The sequence below is a fragment of the Coregonus lavaretus genome (genome assembly GCF_964263955.1).
Source record: "Coregonus lavaretus genome assembly, contig: HAP1_SCAFFOLD_436, whole genome shotgun sequence".
Lineage (NCBI taxonomy): Eukaryota > Metazoa > Chordata > Actinopteri > Salmoniformes > Salmonidae > Coregonus > Coregonus lavaretus.
The window spans coordinates 294,523-313,810 of record NW_028161380.1 but is presented as its reverse complement, the minus strand read 5'-3'; the positions used below and the strand labels follow the sequence as shown (position 1 = coordinate 313,810).

The window sequence follows — 19,288 nt, the reverse complement described above, 5'->3', positions numbered from 1 at the left end:
AGGGGGATACAGTCTGCCAGGGGGATACAGTCTGGATACAGTCTGCCAGGGGGATACAGTCTGCCAGGGGGATACAGTCTGGATACAGTCTGCCAGGGGGATACAGTCTGCCAGGGGATACAGTCTGCCAGGGGGATACAGTCTGCCAGGGGGATACAGTCTGCCAGGGGATACAGTCTGCCAGGGGATACAGTCAGGATCAGGAACTCAGAGGATTGAAAAAGAGGAACTAAAAACATAAAGACAAAGTTGAACAAAATGGCATCTATTATAATCCCTGCTGAACATCTACATAATATCTGACAGATATTCTACGTCTCAAATCAATCCATTGCTGGTGACCACACCAAGCTCACAGACACACACACCTGAATGAAAACCTAAAACAGCCATCTTACCTGTGTGTAGTCAACGTCCGAGAGAGGAGCTATGCTTTTGATGTACTCGATTCTGAACTGGTCTTCAGGGTTGGCTAGAGTGACCGGGGGTATCAAGGTGCTCATCGCTGACACTATAGTCTACAAAGAGGAGGGGAGAAACACACCCAGCGCCGTTAAGCTGGATAAATACAGGCTAAATACAGGCTAAATGAGATCATAAGCTTATCTAAATCAGGGAAATAGGATTGGGGTGTCCAATCTAACCCTGAGGTTGCATCCCAAACGGCTCCCTATTCCCAATGTAGGGCCCTGGACTACGGTCAAAAGCATTGAACTACACAAGGAATAGGGTGTCGTTTGGCTCTGTGCCATTTGGCTCTCCTTTCGGTTACTGGCCCCAGGTTAAGAGGGTCCCAGGTTAAGAGGGCCCCAGGTTAAGAGGGCCCCAGGTGGTCCTCTGTAGCTCAATTGGTAGAGCATGGCGCTTGTAACGCCAGGGTAGTGGGTTTGATCCCCGGGACCACCCATACGTAAAAATGTATGCACACATGACTAAGTGGCTTTGGATAAAAGCGTCTGCTAAATGGCATATTATAATTATTAAGAGGGCCACAGGTTAAGAGGGCACCGGGTTAAGAGCGTTGGGCCAGTAACCGAAAGCTCCCTGGTTTGAATCCCTGAGCCAACTAGGTGAAAAATCTGTTGATGTGCCGTTGAGCAAGGCACTTAACCCGAATTGCTCCTGTAAGTCGCTCTGGATAAGAGCGTCTGCAAAATGACTAAAATGTCAAATGTAAATGTCAAAAGTAGTGCACGGTACATGGTAGGGCATAGGGTGCCATTTGGGACTCAGACAGAGTAAACCACTAGTTTAATTAAAAACAGGAAAGACACAGATTAATACTATCCTACTCACCACGATGGCATCCTTCACGTTTTTCCGAATATCTTGTATTTTCTGTTTCTTTTCTCTGTCAAAGGAGGACAGAACTCAGCCATGAGGAGACAATAACCAACAACATCACAATAGTCCTCGTCCAAGGACCTAAAGATCCCACTATGAAGGCAGCATAGATCCACTCCAGTTCTCGGCCCGGACGTTAACACACTAGAGCCGGTATGTGTTCAGGCCAGGCAGGCAGAAAGATATCCCTACCAGTACAATCGTAGGCCTATGCAACTCACAGACATAGGCCACTGTTCTATCACATGCACAGAAGGCCTTGCAGCAAAATACATTATCCATAGACCTATCTCCAATAATAGCCGATATAGCAATGACATACATAACAGTAAACAATGTGACTTCAGTAACAACAGGCAGTCAGGGAGATCTCATGTAACAACAGGCAGTCAGGGAGATCTCATGTAACAACAGGCAGTCAGGGAGATCTCATGTAACAACAGGCAGTCAGGGAGATCTCATGTAACAACAGGCAGTCAGGGAGATCTCATGTAACAACAGGCAGTCAGGGAGATCTCATGTAACAACAGGCAGTCAGGGAGATCTCATGTAATAACAGGCAGTCAGGGAGATCTCAAGTCTCAAGTACTGAAGCCTATATAGCCTATATTGGTGTCTGCTGTGAGCAGGGAGAGAGAGAGAGAGAGAGAGAGAGAGAGAGAGAGAGAGAGAGAGAGAGATCAGTGCTGCTGCTGGAGCTAGTCGTCTGGCTGTCCATAGTGTGTTGGTCACTGATAGACAGGGCCTGGGCGCTGCAGTGCCCGAGGAAAATCCATTCAGTTCTATACAGCCTATTATCTTATTTAGAGTTTCCCTGCCTTGAGTATAACCAAATACGTTATGAAATAGGTATATATATATATATGTATATCTGGGCCTATATGTCAAATGGAGATGCAGTCGGGCCTGTAACAACAGTGGATTCGTGTACTCACTCTGCATTAAAACCATTGACGTGTAGAATCCTCATCTGCTTCACAATAGTACTTTTCCCGGACTCTCCAGCACCTTCGAATCGAAGCACAAGGACAGAATGTTACAATGTGTTGCTGATAACCGAACGATAAGGTTTTAATCTTGTGACGGTTCAAAATGAATAAGAATGTTGTCAAAATGAAGCAAATTGCTAGGCTTCGCTTCCATCAACATCCACCCCCCCACCATGACATATAGCGAGAGCTTTCAAATACGTAATGGGGTAATTTAATGAAGGATATTTTAGATCCCACAGTGTTCGGGCCAAGCCGTGTATAAAACCTTACCCAATAATAACAGCCTGTGTGTCGCTTTATAAGCTTGTCTTTCTTTTTGCAACTGTCTCTCGATTTTTTTATTCGCCTCTCGCTGTGCCTTTTCGTCGAGGCGTTGATCTTCAGTCTTGCTGTTGCCCAAACAACCCATATCTTCCGTTAACTTAACTCGTCTATCGAAAATATGAAATAATACACTAAGATGTTATAAATCATCAATTTTTTTTAAAAACAATGGTGCGAAAGAAAATCTGTGCGACGCTTCTCCGCCGTTGGGAGGGCTATGTTCTTCCTCCCCGCTACGATTCCGTTTTAGCCGCAACCAACAGGACCTTCCTTCGGCATCCGAGTCATCCAAACAGATTCTTGATTCGCCCCTCCAAAATCCCTCGAATCGTTGAAATAACAGAGAAATACACAAGACAACGAAGGTTTTTGATTTCTGGAAACAGGCCAAGTGTTGCTCTCGTTCCTTCCCTCTTCTCAATATTTTTCTATCCAAATGTCTATTCGGTGTCTTTAACTCAGCACTGCCTCTCTCTGTTGTACCAGGAAGTAGCCGTGAACCGAGCCACAGAAAAACCTTCCTTCGCTACAATGTAACAACGCTGCTGCTCGCTCACACACACCTACAATCCGCTCACATATCATTGTATAATTTCTGTGAGAAGGGTAGGAGGGCCATTACAATCCCATTTGTCACCCAAGACCTTCCAGCGGATAGTTTATCAGCCCTAAAAACGAAGAGCGGGGAGAGAGGATCCGCCTGCACCAGACAGGCTTGGCAGGAGGTTTGGGTCTTTCTATCGACCGAGAGTCAGCTAGATCGAGTCCGTTGGGGTGGCCCTGACCTCGGGAGTAGCTTGTCAATCGTAACCTACAAACTAAGTAATATCCCACTTTAACACAGGCCTACACACACACACACAGCTTATCAGTGCTCTGCACTAGAAAGGCCTAAACCACCCCTAAAAAAAAAAACAAGTCAAAAGTTGACAACTGTACAAAAAGACCGTCTGAAAACCCCAAAACAAAAGTACAACCAAAAATAGATATTTTCTAGCTAGCCCTTCCCAAAACCAAGTGTTTCCCCTCTGCTGCCAGCCCCTATCACGACTTCCCTTTGCACCCACGGCTCAGCCTGCCTCGGTAGTCCACTCCTGTTGTCGTCACATTCTCCACGCTATTCTACTTCTATTGTGCGCGTGTGCGACAAAAGCATTGGCGAGCACCCGTGGGAAAAACCGGCTTCACGGCACCGCGGTAATTCTCCGCACTGAGGCGCAACTGCCAGTTCAGCCCTTGTCCTAGGACGGCCGGGGTATGTACAGTCAATAGGCTACTGCGCATATTCACAGGCCTTTACTGTACGGCCTGTTTTAAATGGCTGCGTCGGGCGGCCTGATAGATGGTGTACGTTTGTTTTTAGTAGGTTTCCATTTTAAATAGACGTTATATTGTATCTCAGAATAAAGAATACGTCCACGATATGTAATTTTTACTACTGTAGCAATGGATAATAGCAAATATCCGACAGACAGGCACAGAAAATAATCAAATAGAATAATCCTAAAACCTCTGTCTACATCCACCCCTATTACTAGATCTGCCACAGTCTGTTTCCCCTCAAGGTTTCTTCCTTAGGGAGTTTCCCCCTATGTTCCCCACGGCGCTGCTGTTCGCTCTTTTTGGAGCCTGGGTAACTGTGAAGCACTTTGTGACAACTGTTTTTGTGAGAAAAAAAAAAAAGCTAAATATAAATAACATTTGACTGATTCATTCAATTGATTGAAGTATTGACATTTTCTATAAATAGAGTGTATATTCATATAACATTTGAAATGTCTGTTATTCATTGTATTTTCTCAACGCCTGTTCAGATTTTAAACTATGGAAGCACTACTACTCCGATGGAACTAGATTGAAGTCAACAGAATGTCCAGGGTCTCCTCATCTTCACTGTTACTACAACTCCTCTGAAGTCAATGAGACCAGACCACTGTCAGTGTCCACAACTCCTCTCGATCCTTGTGGCTGTGGTAAGTAGTGACAACCACTGTCAGTGTCCACAACTCCTCTCGATCCTTGTGGCTGTGGTAAGTAGTGACAACCACTGTCAGTGTCCACAACTCCTCTCGATCCTTGTGGCTGTGGTAAGTAGTGACAACCCTGTCTGTGTCCACAACTCCTCTCGATCCTTGTGGCTGTGGTAAGTAGTGACAACCCTGTCAGTGTCCACAACTCCTCTCGATCCTTGTGGCTGTGGTAAGTAGTGACAACACTGTCTGAGTCCATGGATATTTGAACCATCTCAAATCAAATCAAACTTTATTTGTCACACGCGCCGAATACAACAGGTGTAGACCTTACCGGAAATGCTTACTTACAAGCCCTTAACCAACAATGCAGTTCAAGAAAGAGTTAAGAAAATATTTACCAAATAAACGAAATAAAAAAATTATAAAAAGTAACACATAATAATATAATAATATGCCATTTAGCAGACGCTTTTATCCAAAGCGACTTACAGTCATGCGTGCATAAATGTTTTTGTGTATGGGTGGTCCCGGGGTTCGAACGAGGCTATATACAGGGGGTACCGGTACCAAGTCAATTTGCGGGGGTACAGGTTAGTCAAGGTAATTTGTACATGTAGGTAGGTTTTTTAAATCTTTTTTTTTTTATGTTTAAAATGCATAGATGATAGACAGCGGGTAGCAGCAGTATAAAAACTACCCTCTGTAGTGCCTTGCGGTCAGAGGCCGAGCAGTCGCCATACCAGGCGGTGATGCAACCGGTCAGGATGCTCTCGATGGTGCAGCTGTATAACGTTTTGAGGATCTGGGGACCCATGCCAAATCTTTTCAGTCTCCTGAGGGGGAAAGGTGTTGTCGTGCCCTCTTCACGACTGTCTTGGTGTGTTTGGACCATGATAGTTTGTTGGTGATGTGGACACCAAGGAACTTGAAGCTCTCGACCCGCTCCACTACAGCCCCGTCGATGTTAAATGGGGGCCTGTTCGGCCCTCCTTTTCCTGTAGTCCACGATCAGCTCCTTTGTCTTGCTCACATTGAGGGAGAGGTTGTTGTCCTGGCACCACACTGCCAGGTCTCTGACCTCCTCCCTATAGGCTGTCTCATCGTTGTCGGTGATCAGGCCTACCACCGTTGTGTTGTCGGCAAACTTAATGATGGTGTTGGAGTCATGTTTGGCCATGCAGTCATGGGTGAACAGGGAGTACAGGAGGGGACTAAGAACGCACCCCTGAGGGGCCCCAGTGTTGAGGATAAGCATGGCAGACATGTTGTTGCCTACCCTTACCACCTGGGGGTGGCCCGTCAGGAAGTCCAGGATCCAGTTGCAGAGGGAGGTGTTTAGTCCCAGGGTCCTTAGCTTAGTGATGAGCTTTGTGGGCACTATGGTGTTGAACGCTGAGCTGTAGTCAATGAACAGCATTCTCACATAGGTGTTCCTTTTGTCCAGGTGGGAAAGGGCAGTGTGGAGTGCGATTGAGATTGTGTCATCTGTGCATCTGTTGGGGCGGTATGCGAATTGGAGTGGGTCTAGGGTTTCCGGGATGATGGTGTTGATGTGAGCCATGACCAGGTGTTGATGTGAGCCATGACCAGCCTTTCAAAGCACTTCATGGCTACAGACGTGAGTGCTATGGGCGGGAATAATTTAGACAGGTTACCTTAGTGTTCTTGGGCACAGGGACTATGGTGGTCTGCTTGAAACATGTAGGTATTACAGACTCGGTCAGGGAGAGGTTGAAAATGTCAGTGAAGACACTTGCCAGTTGGTCCGCACATGCTCTGAGTACACGTCCTGGTAATCCGTCTGGCCCCGCAGCTTTGTGAATGTTGACCTGTTTAAAGGTCTTGCTCATATCGGCTACCGAGAGCGTTATCACACAGTCGTCCGGAACAGCTGGTGCTCTCATGCATGCTTCAGTGTTGCTTGCCTCGAAGCGAGCATAAAAAAGGCACTTAGCTCATCTGGTAGGCTCGCGTCACTGGGCAGCTCGCGGCTGGGTTTCCCTTTGTAGTCCGTAATAGTTTTCAAGCCCTGCCACATCCGACGAGCGTCAGAGCCGGTGTAGTAGGACTCAATCTTAATCCTGTATTGACGCTTTGCCTGTTTGATGTTTCGTCTGAGGGCGTAGCAGGATTTCTTATAAGCGTCCGGATTAGTGTCCCGCTCCTTGAAAGCGGCAGCTCTAGCCTTTAGCTCGATGCAGATGTTTCCTGTAATCCATAGCTTCTGGTTGGGATATGTACGTACGGTCACTGTGGGGCCGATGTCGTCGATGCACTTATTGATGAAGCTGGTGACTGAGGTGGTGTACTCGTCAATGCCATTGGATGAATCCTGGAACATATTCCAGTCTGTGCTAGCAAAACAGTCCTGTAGCGTAGCATCCACATCATCTGAACACTTCCGTATTGAGCGAGTCACTGGTACTTTCTGCTTTATTTTTTTGCTTGTAAGCAGGAAGCAGGAGGATAGAATTATGGTCAGATTTGCCAAATGGAGGGCGAGGGAGAGCTTTGTACGCGTCTCTGTGTGTGGAGTAAAGGTGGTCTAGAGTTTTTTTTCCTCTGGTTGCACATTTAACATGCTGGTAGAAATGAGGTAAAACGGATTTGGTCATCTGATAGTCATAACAATAATAACTATGTTTTTAGAATAGGCATTATGAAAATTAAATGCTAATGTTATTTGTTAAAAGGGAGATGAGTGGTGGTGCCTAGCTTGGATCTACCGCATGTAAACCCAGACTGGCCCATTCAGTCCATCCATAACCTGGTGTTGGTATTTTAACCCTGTCCCCCACCACAAAGGGCAAGGTAAACACAGTGAGTAGCCCCTAGCACCATCTAGTGGCTGTTATTGGTATAGCAGGCGTTGCAGATATGGTTTTGCAACTACTACTCCTGCAGCCCTGCCTTCTATGGTCGCCATTGGTCATAGAAGCTTGACTAGACTAGAGCGTTCACAGTTATAAGTAGTGTTGGGGAAGATACTCTGGAAATGTAGCTTACTAGCTTACAAGCTATTCTTTATTGGAATTATAGAAGATCCAGCCAACTATAGAGAGGAAGCAAACAGAAAGTACTGTAACTTCCTGGTGTGGTCTGTGTAGGCCTAATGAGTGTTCAGCTTTAAGTGTCAACAGCCACACCACATCAAACTGAAAGTGATAAAACGTTTTGTTCTCCTCTGAAACAATAACAAAGCGTCACGCCGCCTCTGTTTTGGTAAAAAGCTGAAGGGATGGGCTTGGATAAATTTAACCACTCTCCAATTCATAGACAGAGCTATGGATGCAAGGAACTGGCCAGCCATGATATCAACATGATAGTTTTGAGGCTATACAGTGTTTATTTACATCTACATTGTTTACAAACTGGAATAAAACAAGCTTGTATTTTGGTTTCTGACGGGTACAACAGTTGAACTAAACTCATGAGGCATTTATAAGTTATATTCTTTAAGAATCAATGGGTATATATATTATTAATAAGTCAACTATTGATGTGTCAACTATTGATATATCAACTACAGATTCTAGTTTTAACTAAATAAAAGCTACAGTATGAAAGCAACAGATTTGAAACATCCTGAACCGAACTCACTATACTTTGTGTAGGATGAGTAGCCTATCACGGTGCAAATAGTTCATGCCAGCTTCAATAACTTTTGTTGATCATAGGCTACTGTTGCTACCGGCAACATTACATTATCAGTGGTAGCAATGGTCAGCGTTGACGGTCAATGATAAAACCCCACTTAGAAAAGCAGCAAAGTTCACCTGCTTTTTACACTGAGACATTCCATGAGGGTTGAGGAAGCTGTGGCGTCCTTCCACTGTTGCCCCTAACAACAGATATAGCTGTGGAAAAGTAGTGCACTATATAGGGAATAGGGTGCCATTCTCTGGTCTAAAGTAGTGCACTATATAGGGAATAGGGTGCCATTTCGGAAGAACCCTGTGTCTTGAGGGGCCAAAGTCCTGGCTGAGTAAGCTGTGGAGGCCTCCCACTGTGTTTTGGTGGCTAAAAAGGTAGATGTTTCTCCTAATGACAGATCTAGGATCAGATTATCCAACCCCCCCCCCTAAAATGAATGTAGGCCATATTTAAACGGTTTTGACGGTTATTTTATTTTCATGACGGTCTTCATCCATAACTGTCAGGTACACATTATTCAATTACCGTCACAGCCCTACCAATAATCCTAGCTTTGTCACCGTCACAGCCCTACCAATAATCCTAGCTTCGTCACCGTCACAGCCCAACCAATAATCCTAGCTTCGTCACCGTCACAGCCCTACCAATAATCCTAGCTTTGTCACCGTCACAGCCCTACCAATAATCCTAGCTTCATCACCGTCACAGCCCAACCAATAATCCTAGCTTCATCACCGTCACAGCCCTACCAATAATCCTAGCTTCATCACCGTCACAGCCCTACCAATAATCCTAGCTTCATCACCGTCACAGCCCTACCAATAATCCTAGCTTCATCACCGTCACAGCCCTACCAATAATCCTAGCTTTATCACCGTCACAGCCCTACCAATAATCCTAGCTTTGTAACCGTCACAGCCCTACCAATAATCCTAGCTTCATCACCGTCACAGCCCTACCAATAATCCTAGCTTTATCACCGTCACAGCCCAACCAATAATCCTAGCTTTATCACCGTCACAGCCCTACCAATAATCCTAGCTTTGTCAACTTTCCTCTGTGATCACTGATAAGTGAGAGGACTTCATAAGGTTCCATTGTATGCTACTGTGAGCCAGCCTGGTTCTCTCTCCTCCTTTATAGCCAAAGTGATTTGATAAGAGATCCAGCGATCAGAAGGCAAGGTAAAGCAATTACCATATTACCATATTACCTAAACCTATCCAATCCCATTTAGATTTACAGGAGTGCCTACTAGGGGGTAGTTAGTGTCCGCCTATGAGATTGTGAGTTCGATCCCCGTCTGAGTCATAAATGGGAACCGATGTGTGTCTGCTTGACACAGCATTAAGGAGATAGATTGGGGGTAAGGCCCTGCGATAGACTAGCGTCCTGTCCAGGGGGTGTACTGTACATCAAGCTGTCTCACTACAGAAACAGGAGATAGACTAGTGTCCTGTCCAGGGGGTGTACTGTACATCAAGCTGTCTCACTACAGAAACAGGAGATAGACTAGTGTCCTGTCCAGGGGGTGTACTGGTACATCAAGCTGTCTCACTACAGAAACAGGAGATAGACTAGTGTCCTGTCCAGGGGGTGTACTGGTACATCAAGCTGTCTCACTACAGAAACAGGAGACAGACTAGGATTCCCTGCTTCCTTTCCTAATGTGGTCTAACAATGGATTCCCTGCTTCCTTTCCTGGAATCAATGGTGAGCTTGGCCTGCCACCAAATCAAACACAGTCCATGAAGTAGGCCTATTAAAGTATCCCAGCCAAAGTCAAGTGGCTTGAATGTAAATGAAGCCATACTGATAAGAGGGCCGTACTCATCAAGGTGGTGAATACCACGAGGTCATGAATACTAGAACACTAGTCATGTTCTAGAACAGGGCTGCCCAACACTCTTCCTGGAGATCTACGGTCCTGTAGGTTTTCAGTACAACCCTAATTTAGCGTATCTGATTCAGCTTAGTTAAGGTCTTGTTGAGCAGCTAATAAGTAGAATCAGGTGTGTTAAATTAGCGTTGGACTGAAAACCCCCAGGGCGCTAGATCGCCAGGAAGAGGGTTGGGCAGCCCTGATCTAGAGACAAGACATTCTAGAAGATAAAACATTCTATAATGTAAATTCTATAACACAGTTCCAGAACACCTAACAACACATTGACGACTTACGAATGTATGAAAACAAATTAAAATAATGTATGCACTCACTAACTGTAAGTCGCTCTGGATAAGAGCGTCTGCTAAAATGACTCAAATGTAAAAATGTAATGAATTGTATTCCAACCAGATACTTATATACTTCCTTCTGACTGTATCGTTCCTCAAGAAAACACCTGCCGGCTGCTACTACAAACAGATAGAGTGACCCAGATTAGCCGGGCCGGCACACCTTGGCCTGGTTGAAATGTAACACTATTTGGAAGGTGTCCACTTTCAAAAAGGAACAGAGCAAACACATACCCACACCACGCCACGCCGTAACGACAGGCCTAAGGGCTCAGCCGGCACTCCAGGCAGCAACAGGAGGCCTTACTGTGGAGGAACACTGGGTCTGCGGCTGAAATCGCACCCTATTCCCTATGTAGTGCACTACTTTTGGCCAGGGCTATGGCTGGCTGTGTCTGAAATTGTACCATATTCCCATTGTGGCGATGGAATCGGGTGAAAGTAGTGCACTACATAGGGAATAGGGTGCAGCCTGGACAAAAGTAGTGCACTATATAGGGAAATTGAACTTATGCTAATGATTGCACCCAAATTAGCCATTTCCGTTTATAGGATTCTTATAATATTTAATAACTATTAGTACACAACGTCTGATTTGGACCAAACCTCTTCTTAACAACGATTAAGACGTGAGGAATCCAAATAAAAAATGATCAAAAGCCACCCACGCTACCGAATGTCATTTTTGGTGAGAGTTTGGACATTTACAAGCGAATGTGAACCGGAGACATTATGCAAATGAACAACGTTTTGAGGCATGCTTGTCCTGACGGATCAACAGCACTGGCTCTGGAGCAACGTGGGTACACGTTGTGTCTGGGTGGAGTCTGGAGTCGCTAGGGCAACGGGCCTGCCTGCTCTGCTCAGAGAAGACGGGGGAGGAGCAGAGGGCCGAGAACCGAGAGGAGAGAAAAACACAAGGAAATCAAGATGGCAGCTTGTTTTTCAAAAATCCTAGAAGAATTGGTATATAAGAGAATGTCGAGACATTTACAGTCGAAGTCGGAGGTTTACATACACCTTAGCCAAATACATTTAAACTCAGTTTTTCACAATTCCTGACATTTAATCCTAGTACAAATTCCCTGTCTTAGGTCAGTTAGGATCACCACTTTATTTTAAGAATGTGAAATGTCAGAATAATAGTAGAGAGAATAATTTATTTCAACTTTTATTTATTTCATCACATTCCCAGTGGGTCAGAAGTTTACATACACTCAATTAGTATTTGGTAGCATTGCCTTTAAATTGTTAAACTTGGGTCAAACGTTTCCGGTAGCCTTGCACAAGCTTCCCACAATAAGTTGGGTGAATTTTGGCCCATTTCTCCTGACAGAGCTGGTGTAACTGAGTCAGGTTTGTAGGCCTCCTTGCTCGCACACGCTTTTTCAGTTCTGCCCACAAATGTTCTATAGGATTGAGGTCAGGGCTTTGTGATGGCCACTCCAATACCTTGACTTTGTTGTCCTTAATTTTTGCCACAACTTTGGAAGTATGGCCAAACAGTTCTATTTTTGTTTCATCAGACCAGAGGACATTTCTCCAAAAAGTACGATCTTTGTCTCCATGTGCAGTTGCAAACCATAGTCTGGCTTTTTTATGGCGGTTTTGGAGCAATGGCTTCTTCCATGCTGACCGGCCTTTCAGGTTATGTCGATATAGGACTCGTTTTACTGTGGATATAGATACTTTTGTACCCGTTTCCTCCAGCATCTTCACAAGGTCCTTTGCTGTTGTTCTGGGATTGATTTGCACTTTTCGCACCAAAGTACGTTCATCTCTAGGAGACAGAACGCGTCTCCTTCCTGAGCGGTATGACGGCTGCGTGGTCCCATGGTGTTTATACTTACGTACTATTGTTTGTACAGATGAACGTGGTACCTTCAGGCGTTTGGAAATTGATCCCAAGGATGAACCAGACTTGTGGAGGTCTACAAATTATTTTCTGTGGTCTTGGCTGATTTCTTTAGATTTTCCCATGATGTCAAGCAAAGAGGCACTGAGTTTGAAGGTAGGCCTTGAAATACATTCACAGGTACACCTCCAATTGACTCAAATTATGTCAATTAGCCTATCAGAAGCTTCTAAAGCCATGACATCATTTTCTGGAATTTTCCAAGCTGTTTAAAGGCACAGTCAACTTAGTGTATGTAAACTTCTGACCCACTGGAATTGTGATACAGTGAAATAATCTGTCTGTAAACAATTGTTGGAAAAATTACTTGTGTCATGCACAAAGTAGATGTCCTAACCGACTTGCCAAAACTATAGTTTGTTAACAAGAAATGTGTGGAGTGGTTGAAAAACGAGTTAATGACTCCAACCTAAGTGTATGTAAACTTCCGACTTCAGCTGTAAATCAACACTGTCCTCTATATGAGCACCAATATGGTTTCAACACTGTCCTCTATATGAGCACCAATATGGTTTCAACACTGTCCTCTATATGAGCACCAATATGGTTTCAACACTGTCCTCTATATGAGCACCAATATGGTTTCAACACTGTATTCTATATGAGCACCAATATGGTTTCAACACTGTCCTCTATATGAGCACCAATATGGTTTCAACACTGTCCTCTATATGAGCACCAATATGGTTTCAACACTGTCCTCTATATGAGCACCAATATGGTTTCAACACTGTCCTCTATATGAGCACCAATATGGTTTCAACACTGTCCTCTATATGAGCACCAATATGGTTTCAACACTGTCCTCTATATGAGCACCAATATGGAAACTACTCTACAGATATGTCTCTTTTGCAAATTGTGGATAAAATATTTACAACCCTGAACAACAATGAATACGCTCTTGGCATCTTTTTAGATTTATCCAAAGCTTTTGACACAGTCGATCATGAAGTATTACTTTTTCTAAATTGCATTATTACGGTTTTCATGATAACTATATAACCAATTATATGTATGATGTTTATGATAGAGAACAAGTTTGTTTATGCAAATAGCTGTGCATCTACCAGGGCCAAGATATCCTGTGGTGTCCCGCTGAGTTCGATAATTGGACCTTTGTTATTCCTAATCTATATCAATGACCTTGATGCTGAGTCTTCTACTGTAATTCCCATTCTCTTTGCTGATGACACCATTTTGATTTCATCACAAAATAATTTTGATTCACTAATTAATGAAGCCAACTCAGGCGTTGCCACATTTTCTTAACGGTTCCAGATAAACAAATGATCTTTAAAATGTTTTTAAAAATCTAATGTATTCAATAGTAAGAATAACAAATATTGTAAAATATATTTAACAAAGAGCCAGAATCTCAATTGGTGAGAATGAAATGGAACAAGTCACATCCACTAGATTCCTCTGAGTTCTAATTGATGAAAAGTTATCCTGGAAAGATCATATTCAATTTGTCTGCAGCAAAGTGATGAAAATCTGCTGGTATCATCAGAAAGATTAGTGGTTTCGTTCATCAGGCTTGGTTCCTAACTCTATACTACAGCTTAATTTATCCATATCTCATTTACTGTAATATTGTCTGTGCCAGTACATATGCCTCCTACCTACACAATTTACTCATCATACATTTGCAAGACTAGCCACCTCCTCTAATTACCTGGCTCCATCTGCACCTTTGTTTAAGAAACTCAATATCTTGTCTATTTACGACATCAATGTACACCAATTATGCACTTTCATCTACAAATACTCACACCTCCCAGACAGTTTACCTAAACCCTTCAATGGATTCTTCCAGGTTAATTCCGAAATCGATCTATATAACACAAGACACTGCGATAACCTTCACCCTACCCACTGCTGCACCTCACATAGTCGATTCTCTATCAGATACAGAGGTACCATACTCTGGAATTATTATCTTCACATTGCCAAAACCTCATCATCCCTCAATAACAATAAGCTAAGACTGAAGGTCAGCCTGATGAACCAAACTACTCAGTAATCTCCTCCATATAGCCCAACTCTCACGCGCTCACATTTATACATGCACATGTAACAGGGTTGGTTATGTTTCCGCTTGCCTCTAAAGAAATGTGGGCGGCAGGTAGCTTAGTGGTTAAGAGCGTTGTGCCAGTAACCGAAAGGTCGCTGGTTCTAATCCCCGAGTCGACTAGGTGAAAAATCTGTCGATGTGCCCTTGAGCAAGGCACTTAACCCTGATTGCTCCTGTAAGTCGCTCTGGATAAGAGCGTCTGCTAAAATGTAAAACATTTAAATGTATTTCATGTTCAAGCACTCTTATTGGTTGGTTCAATTCCGATGACAATAAGGCGTGTTGTTATTGGCCCCGTTTGCAGATAAGGGGAGATCGTGAACGTCAGGTATGAAAATGTGACGCAAGGGGTCACGTTCTGAACACTGTTCTGTTTTGATATTTTATGAGACTCGAAATTGAGCTCAGGTGCATCCTGTTTCCATTGATCATCCCCGAGATGTTTCTACAACTTGATTGGAGTCCACCTGTGGTAAATTGAATTGATTGGACATGATTTGGAAAGGCACACACCTGTCTATATAAGGTCCCACAGTTGACAGTGCATGTCAGAGCATAAACCAAGCCATGAGGTCAAAAGGAATTGTATCAAGCATCTCTGGGGGGCCTGATCCCAGATTAGCACTCCTTCTCTGAGATGCATACGGCCCCATTAGGCTGTAATGGGTATTAAGATGGCACAATAACCCAGTGACGTAGGACAAAGACGACAACTTAGAACAGTGGCTCTCAACAGGGAGATAGTCCTTCACTACAATGTTAAAACTGTTTCAACTTATTCATTAAACCTCTTAAGGATCGGACCCTTTTTTTTAAATATTCGCCTAAAAATGACATACCCAAATCTAACCGCCTGTAGCTGTCACGAACGTTGAACGGAGTAGACCAAGGCGCAGCGTGATGAACGAACATACTTTATTATCTTTAGTGATAACAAGAACAAAACAATAAACGAACAACGTGACGTCCTAGGTTAAACAACCAACACGGAAACAAACCAAAAGGAACAAGATCCCACAACTACTGTGGGAAAACAGCCTGTTTAAATGTGGTTCCCAATCAGAGACAACCAGCCACAGCTGACACTCGTTGCCTCTGATTGAGAACCACACTGGCCAACATAGAAATGAAACAACTAGACCTACAAACAGAACACAAACACATAGAATCTACACACCCTGGCTCAACATATAGAGTCCCCAGAGCCAGGGTGTGACAGTAGCTCAGGACCTGAAGCAAGGATATGCATATTCTTGATACCATTTGAAAGGAAACACTTTGTGGAAAGTTTGCGGAAATGTGAAATTAATGTAGGAGAATATAACACATTAGATCTGGTAAAAGATAATACAAACAAAAAAACATGCGTTTTCTATTTATTTGTTTGTTCCATCATCTTTGAAATGCAAGAGAAAGGCCACAATATAATATTACAGTTTAGGCACAATTTAGATTTTGGCCACTAGATGGCAGCAGTGTGTGTGCGCAACGTTTCAGTTTGATCCAGTGAAGCATTGCAATACTGGACTATTTTCTATCAAGTCTGCACAAATGTGCCAAATTGGTCAATTGATGCATTTTCAAGTACATAACTATAGAGAACATACAAAAATGATATGGTAATACAAAATTTAAGTTTACACACTCCCAGGAATGTCATACATGATGGATCATTAGCTTATACACAAACCTTCACACGTCGGGGTGGGTGTGGAGCCAGAGACAGCAGGGGTTCAAACTGTAGAACCCAGTTCCTACATTTTAATATAAAAATTGATTTTATCTCTGGGACCCTTAGGATGACAAATCAGAGCAAGATTACTGAATGTAAGTACATTATTTACCTTCAGAGGTGAATGTATCAAACCAGTTGCCGTGATATGTTTTTTGTTGTTGTGCACTCTCCTCAAACAATAGCATGGTATATTTTCACTGTAATAGCTACTGTAAATTGGACAGTGCAGTTAGATTAACAAGAATTTAAGCTTTCTGCCCATATAAGACATGTCTATGTCCTGGAAAGTTTGCTGTTACTTACAACAGTCATGCTAATCACATTAGCGCACGTTAGCTCAACCGTCCCGTATACGGGACACCGATCCCATAGAGGTTAATAACAGTCTATACATTTGTTATAAACCCTTAACAACCCCCCTTAAAAAGAGTGTTGCCCCATGTTTTACCGCTGTAGTGAATAGCCTATGTTCCTTCCTAGTTGTCTCCACATAGATGACCAGTTACAGTTCAACCACAACCAGCCATCTGAACAGTTACAGTTCAACCACAACCAGCCATCTGAACAGTTACAGTCCAACCAGCCATCTGAACAGTTACAGTCCAACCAGCCATCTGAACAGTTACAGTCCAACCAGCCATCTGAACAGTTACAGTCCAACCAGCCATCTGAACAGTTACAGTCCAGACGTTTCAGAGAGAGAGAAAGAGGAATAAGGTGGACAACCAGTGATTTATAACAACCTGATGAAGCAATCTTTCCCACACCACTGACACTGGGTAATATACAGTATGGACATAGAGAAGGCCACCATGTACTGTATAAAGAGTAGGGTAGTGTGGATGGTTGGCCACTATGTATAAAGAGTAGGGTAGTGTGGATGGTTGGCCACTATGTATAAAGAGTAGGGTAGTGTGGATGGTTGGCCACTATGTATAAAGAGTAGGGTAGTGTGGATGGTTGGCCACTATGTATAAAGAGTAGGGTAGGGTGGATGGTTCAGCGAGACCGAAGGAAGGAACTGTTTGAATGAGGCAATAGAAAACCCTATAGGGATTTTAACCATCTGTCAGCATAATGTTTAGATATTTTAGGAAGAATCCCACTATTTAATGATCTGATGAAGACAACTTTCCCACAGCACTGACACACTGGGTAATACACGGGCATAGAGAAGGCCACACTGTGTAAAGGCCATGGGTGGTGCCGACATTGAAATACAATCTATAGAAAGGGCTTGTGTAACCCTGTCAATTTAACTGGTAAACTCGTGGGTACATTTACAATGGCTGCCAGTCCAACCATTATGCCATTATTGACTTGAAATGGGAAGGCCCATTCTATAGATTATATTTCTATGGGTGCGGATGGCTAAGACTAGAGGACGGAATCATTTTAACTTCATGTGAACAAAAGCCAATAAAAAACCGTGTACATCTTCTATATTTAAAGTTTAGGGCTTTAGCCACCTGTCAGCCTACTGTAGCCTGTGTCCATCCCGATTTTAAATATTTTACACTTTATAGTTATGTTATTGCGTGTGTGTGTGTGTTATGAAACTAAGATGCATCATGATAATAACAGCCCCGATCATCATCCATTTAACTGTAACCGCCGATCAAATCTGATGTCGCGTTCACGTGCTAGTCAGAACTAAGATATTTCCGACTTGCCAACTGGTTGAACGCAGCACGTGTATGACTTCAACCAGTTAGCAAATCGAACATTTCAGAGTTTCCTAGTTCCAACTAGCACGTGAACGCGGCATGAAATATATAGACGGGACAAGGCTAAAACTAGGCAGACGTAGAGGAAGGCTATGATATCCAACCTCCATCTTCAGCTCAGTCAAATGACGACTGCCGGGGATACAATTTAACGTAGAAAACGGTGTGACATAAGCACAGGCAGCACTGACCTCCCAGGCTACATTACCGTTATAGCTATCTGAAATGCCGCGGTTCACGACAAAAAAAGGAGACGGTTAAATAATATGTAAATAATTAACCAATAATGTGCCAACCTACCCAGTAATAGCAGCCGATGAGTCTGTTTGTACTCCCGTTTGAGCTCCTTTAGCGCCCTGTCAATATTCTTACTGACTTTCTTCGCTTCCCTCTCGGCCTCCTTCTCCTCCACCAACAGTTTGTCCCAGTTTTTCTGTTTTTGGGTGCTGGTTGTTTTCTGCAGCAGCTGTAATCGTCGACTGCGGTCCTTGCCCGTTCCCTTGCCTACTCCGCCTCCACCCCCGTTCTGTATGAGCACTCCATCCGTGCCCGTGTTGTCTCTACCGCGGGGCTCCCTGGGCGGGAGCTTGACTGAGTCCCCATGGCGTACTTGGCTGCTACCGCCTCGGAGCGACGAGGTATCGCCATATCCCCCTGTGTCCTCTTGACGAGGTCCCCCGGCTCGGCAGGGTACAGCTGGGTCTGGAGACTGATCCGAGTCCGAGGTAGCGTTCGAAATAGACCCGCTCAGGTCCCCGAAGAGCCGGGGACGCAAACTGTAGCACAGCCCCATGTTGGTGTAGTCAATATTTTTCCTCTGTAAATGTGGTATTTCATAAATTTAAAGATTAAAAATCCGCCTTCACGCACCAGTCCTAGCACGACATCGTTACATTGGAGCTCCAGTGGTGCGATTATATTCAAATTTGATCCAAAAACGTGAATGAATAATGCTCCGACATTTGCTATATGTCATTTTGCATTTTTCACCAGTCAGCCTACGCTCCGTAGTTAGTGGATCACCTGATACCATACTGGACACTGCGGGTCCACCTTACCGTAAGTAAACCAAAAGCATAACCAGGAAGAAAAATTCAGCCATCCACTGTGCAATTGCACCAAATCTACAGGGCCCTTTTTAGGGGAAAGACACAGAACGTCATATTTACTACAGTAAGGCCATTTCGAGAAAGAATCCTGGTCATGGATTTTATTTCACACATAAAAATACCACATGTCTGTGCATGCCAGTAGTTGTGATGCTGTCTGTAGTTATCGGTCTAGGCATTGTGAAAGGCATGTTATTACTGAT

At 43.8% G+C, this 19,288-nt stretch overlaps 1 protein-coding gene across 1 annotated transcript in view; it reads right to left on the bottom strand.

Moving 5' to 3' along the window:
• LOC311120752 (guanine nucleotide-binding protein G(olf) subunit alpha-like) overlaps positions 1–18,978 on the bottom strand; it is a gene marked incomplete at its 3' end in the record, with an annotated part of 102,427 nt that extends 83,449 nt beyond the window's left edge. Inside the window, exons 1-4 of the mRNA XM_084195327.1 lie at positions 18,277–18,978; positions 2,280–2,352; positions 1,297–1,351; positions 399–518 (exon numbers count right to left, since the gene is read on the bottom strand). Of these exons, the coding sequence (XP_084051453.1) occupies positions 399–518; positions 1,297–1,351; positions 2,280–2,352; positions 18,277–18,769 (741 nt within the window). The remainder of the gene's footprint in view (positions 1–398; positions 519–1,296; positions 1,352–2,279; positions 2,353–18,276) is intronic.
• Positions 18,979–19,288: the final 310 nt, after the last annotated feature.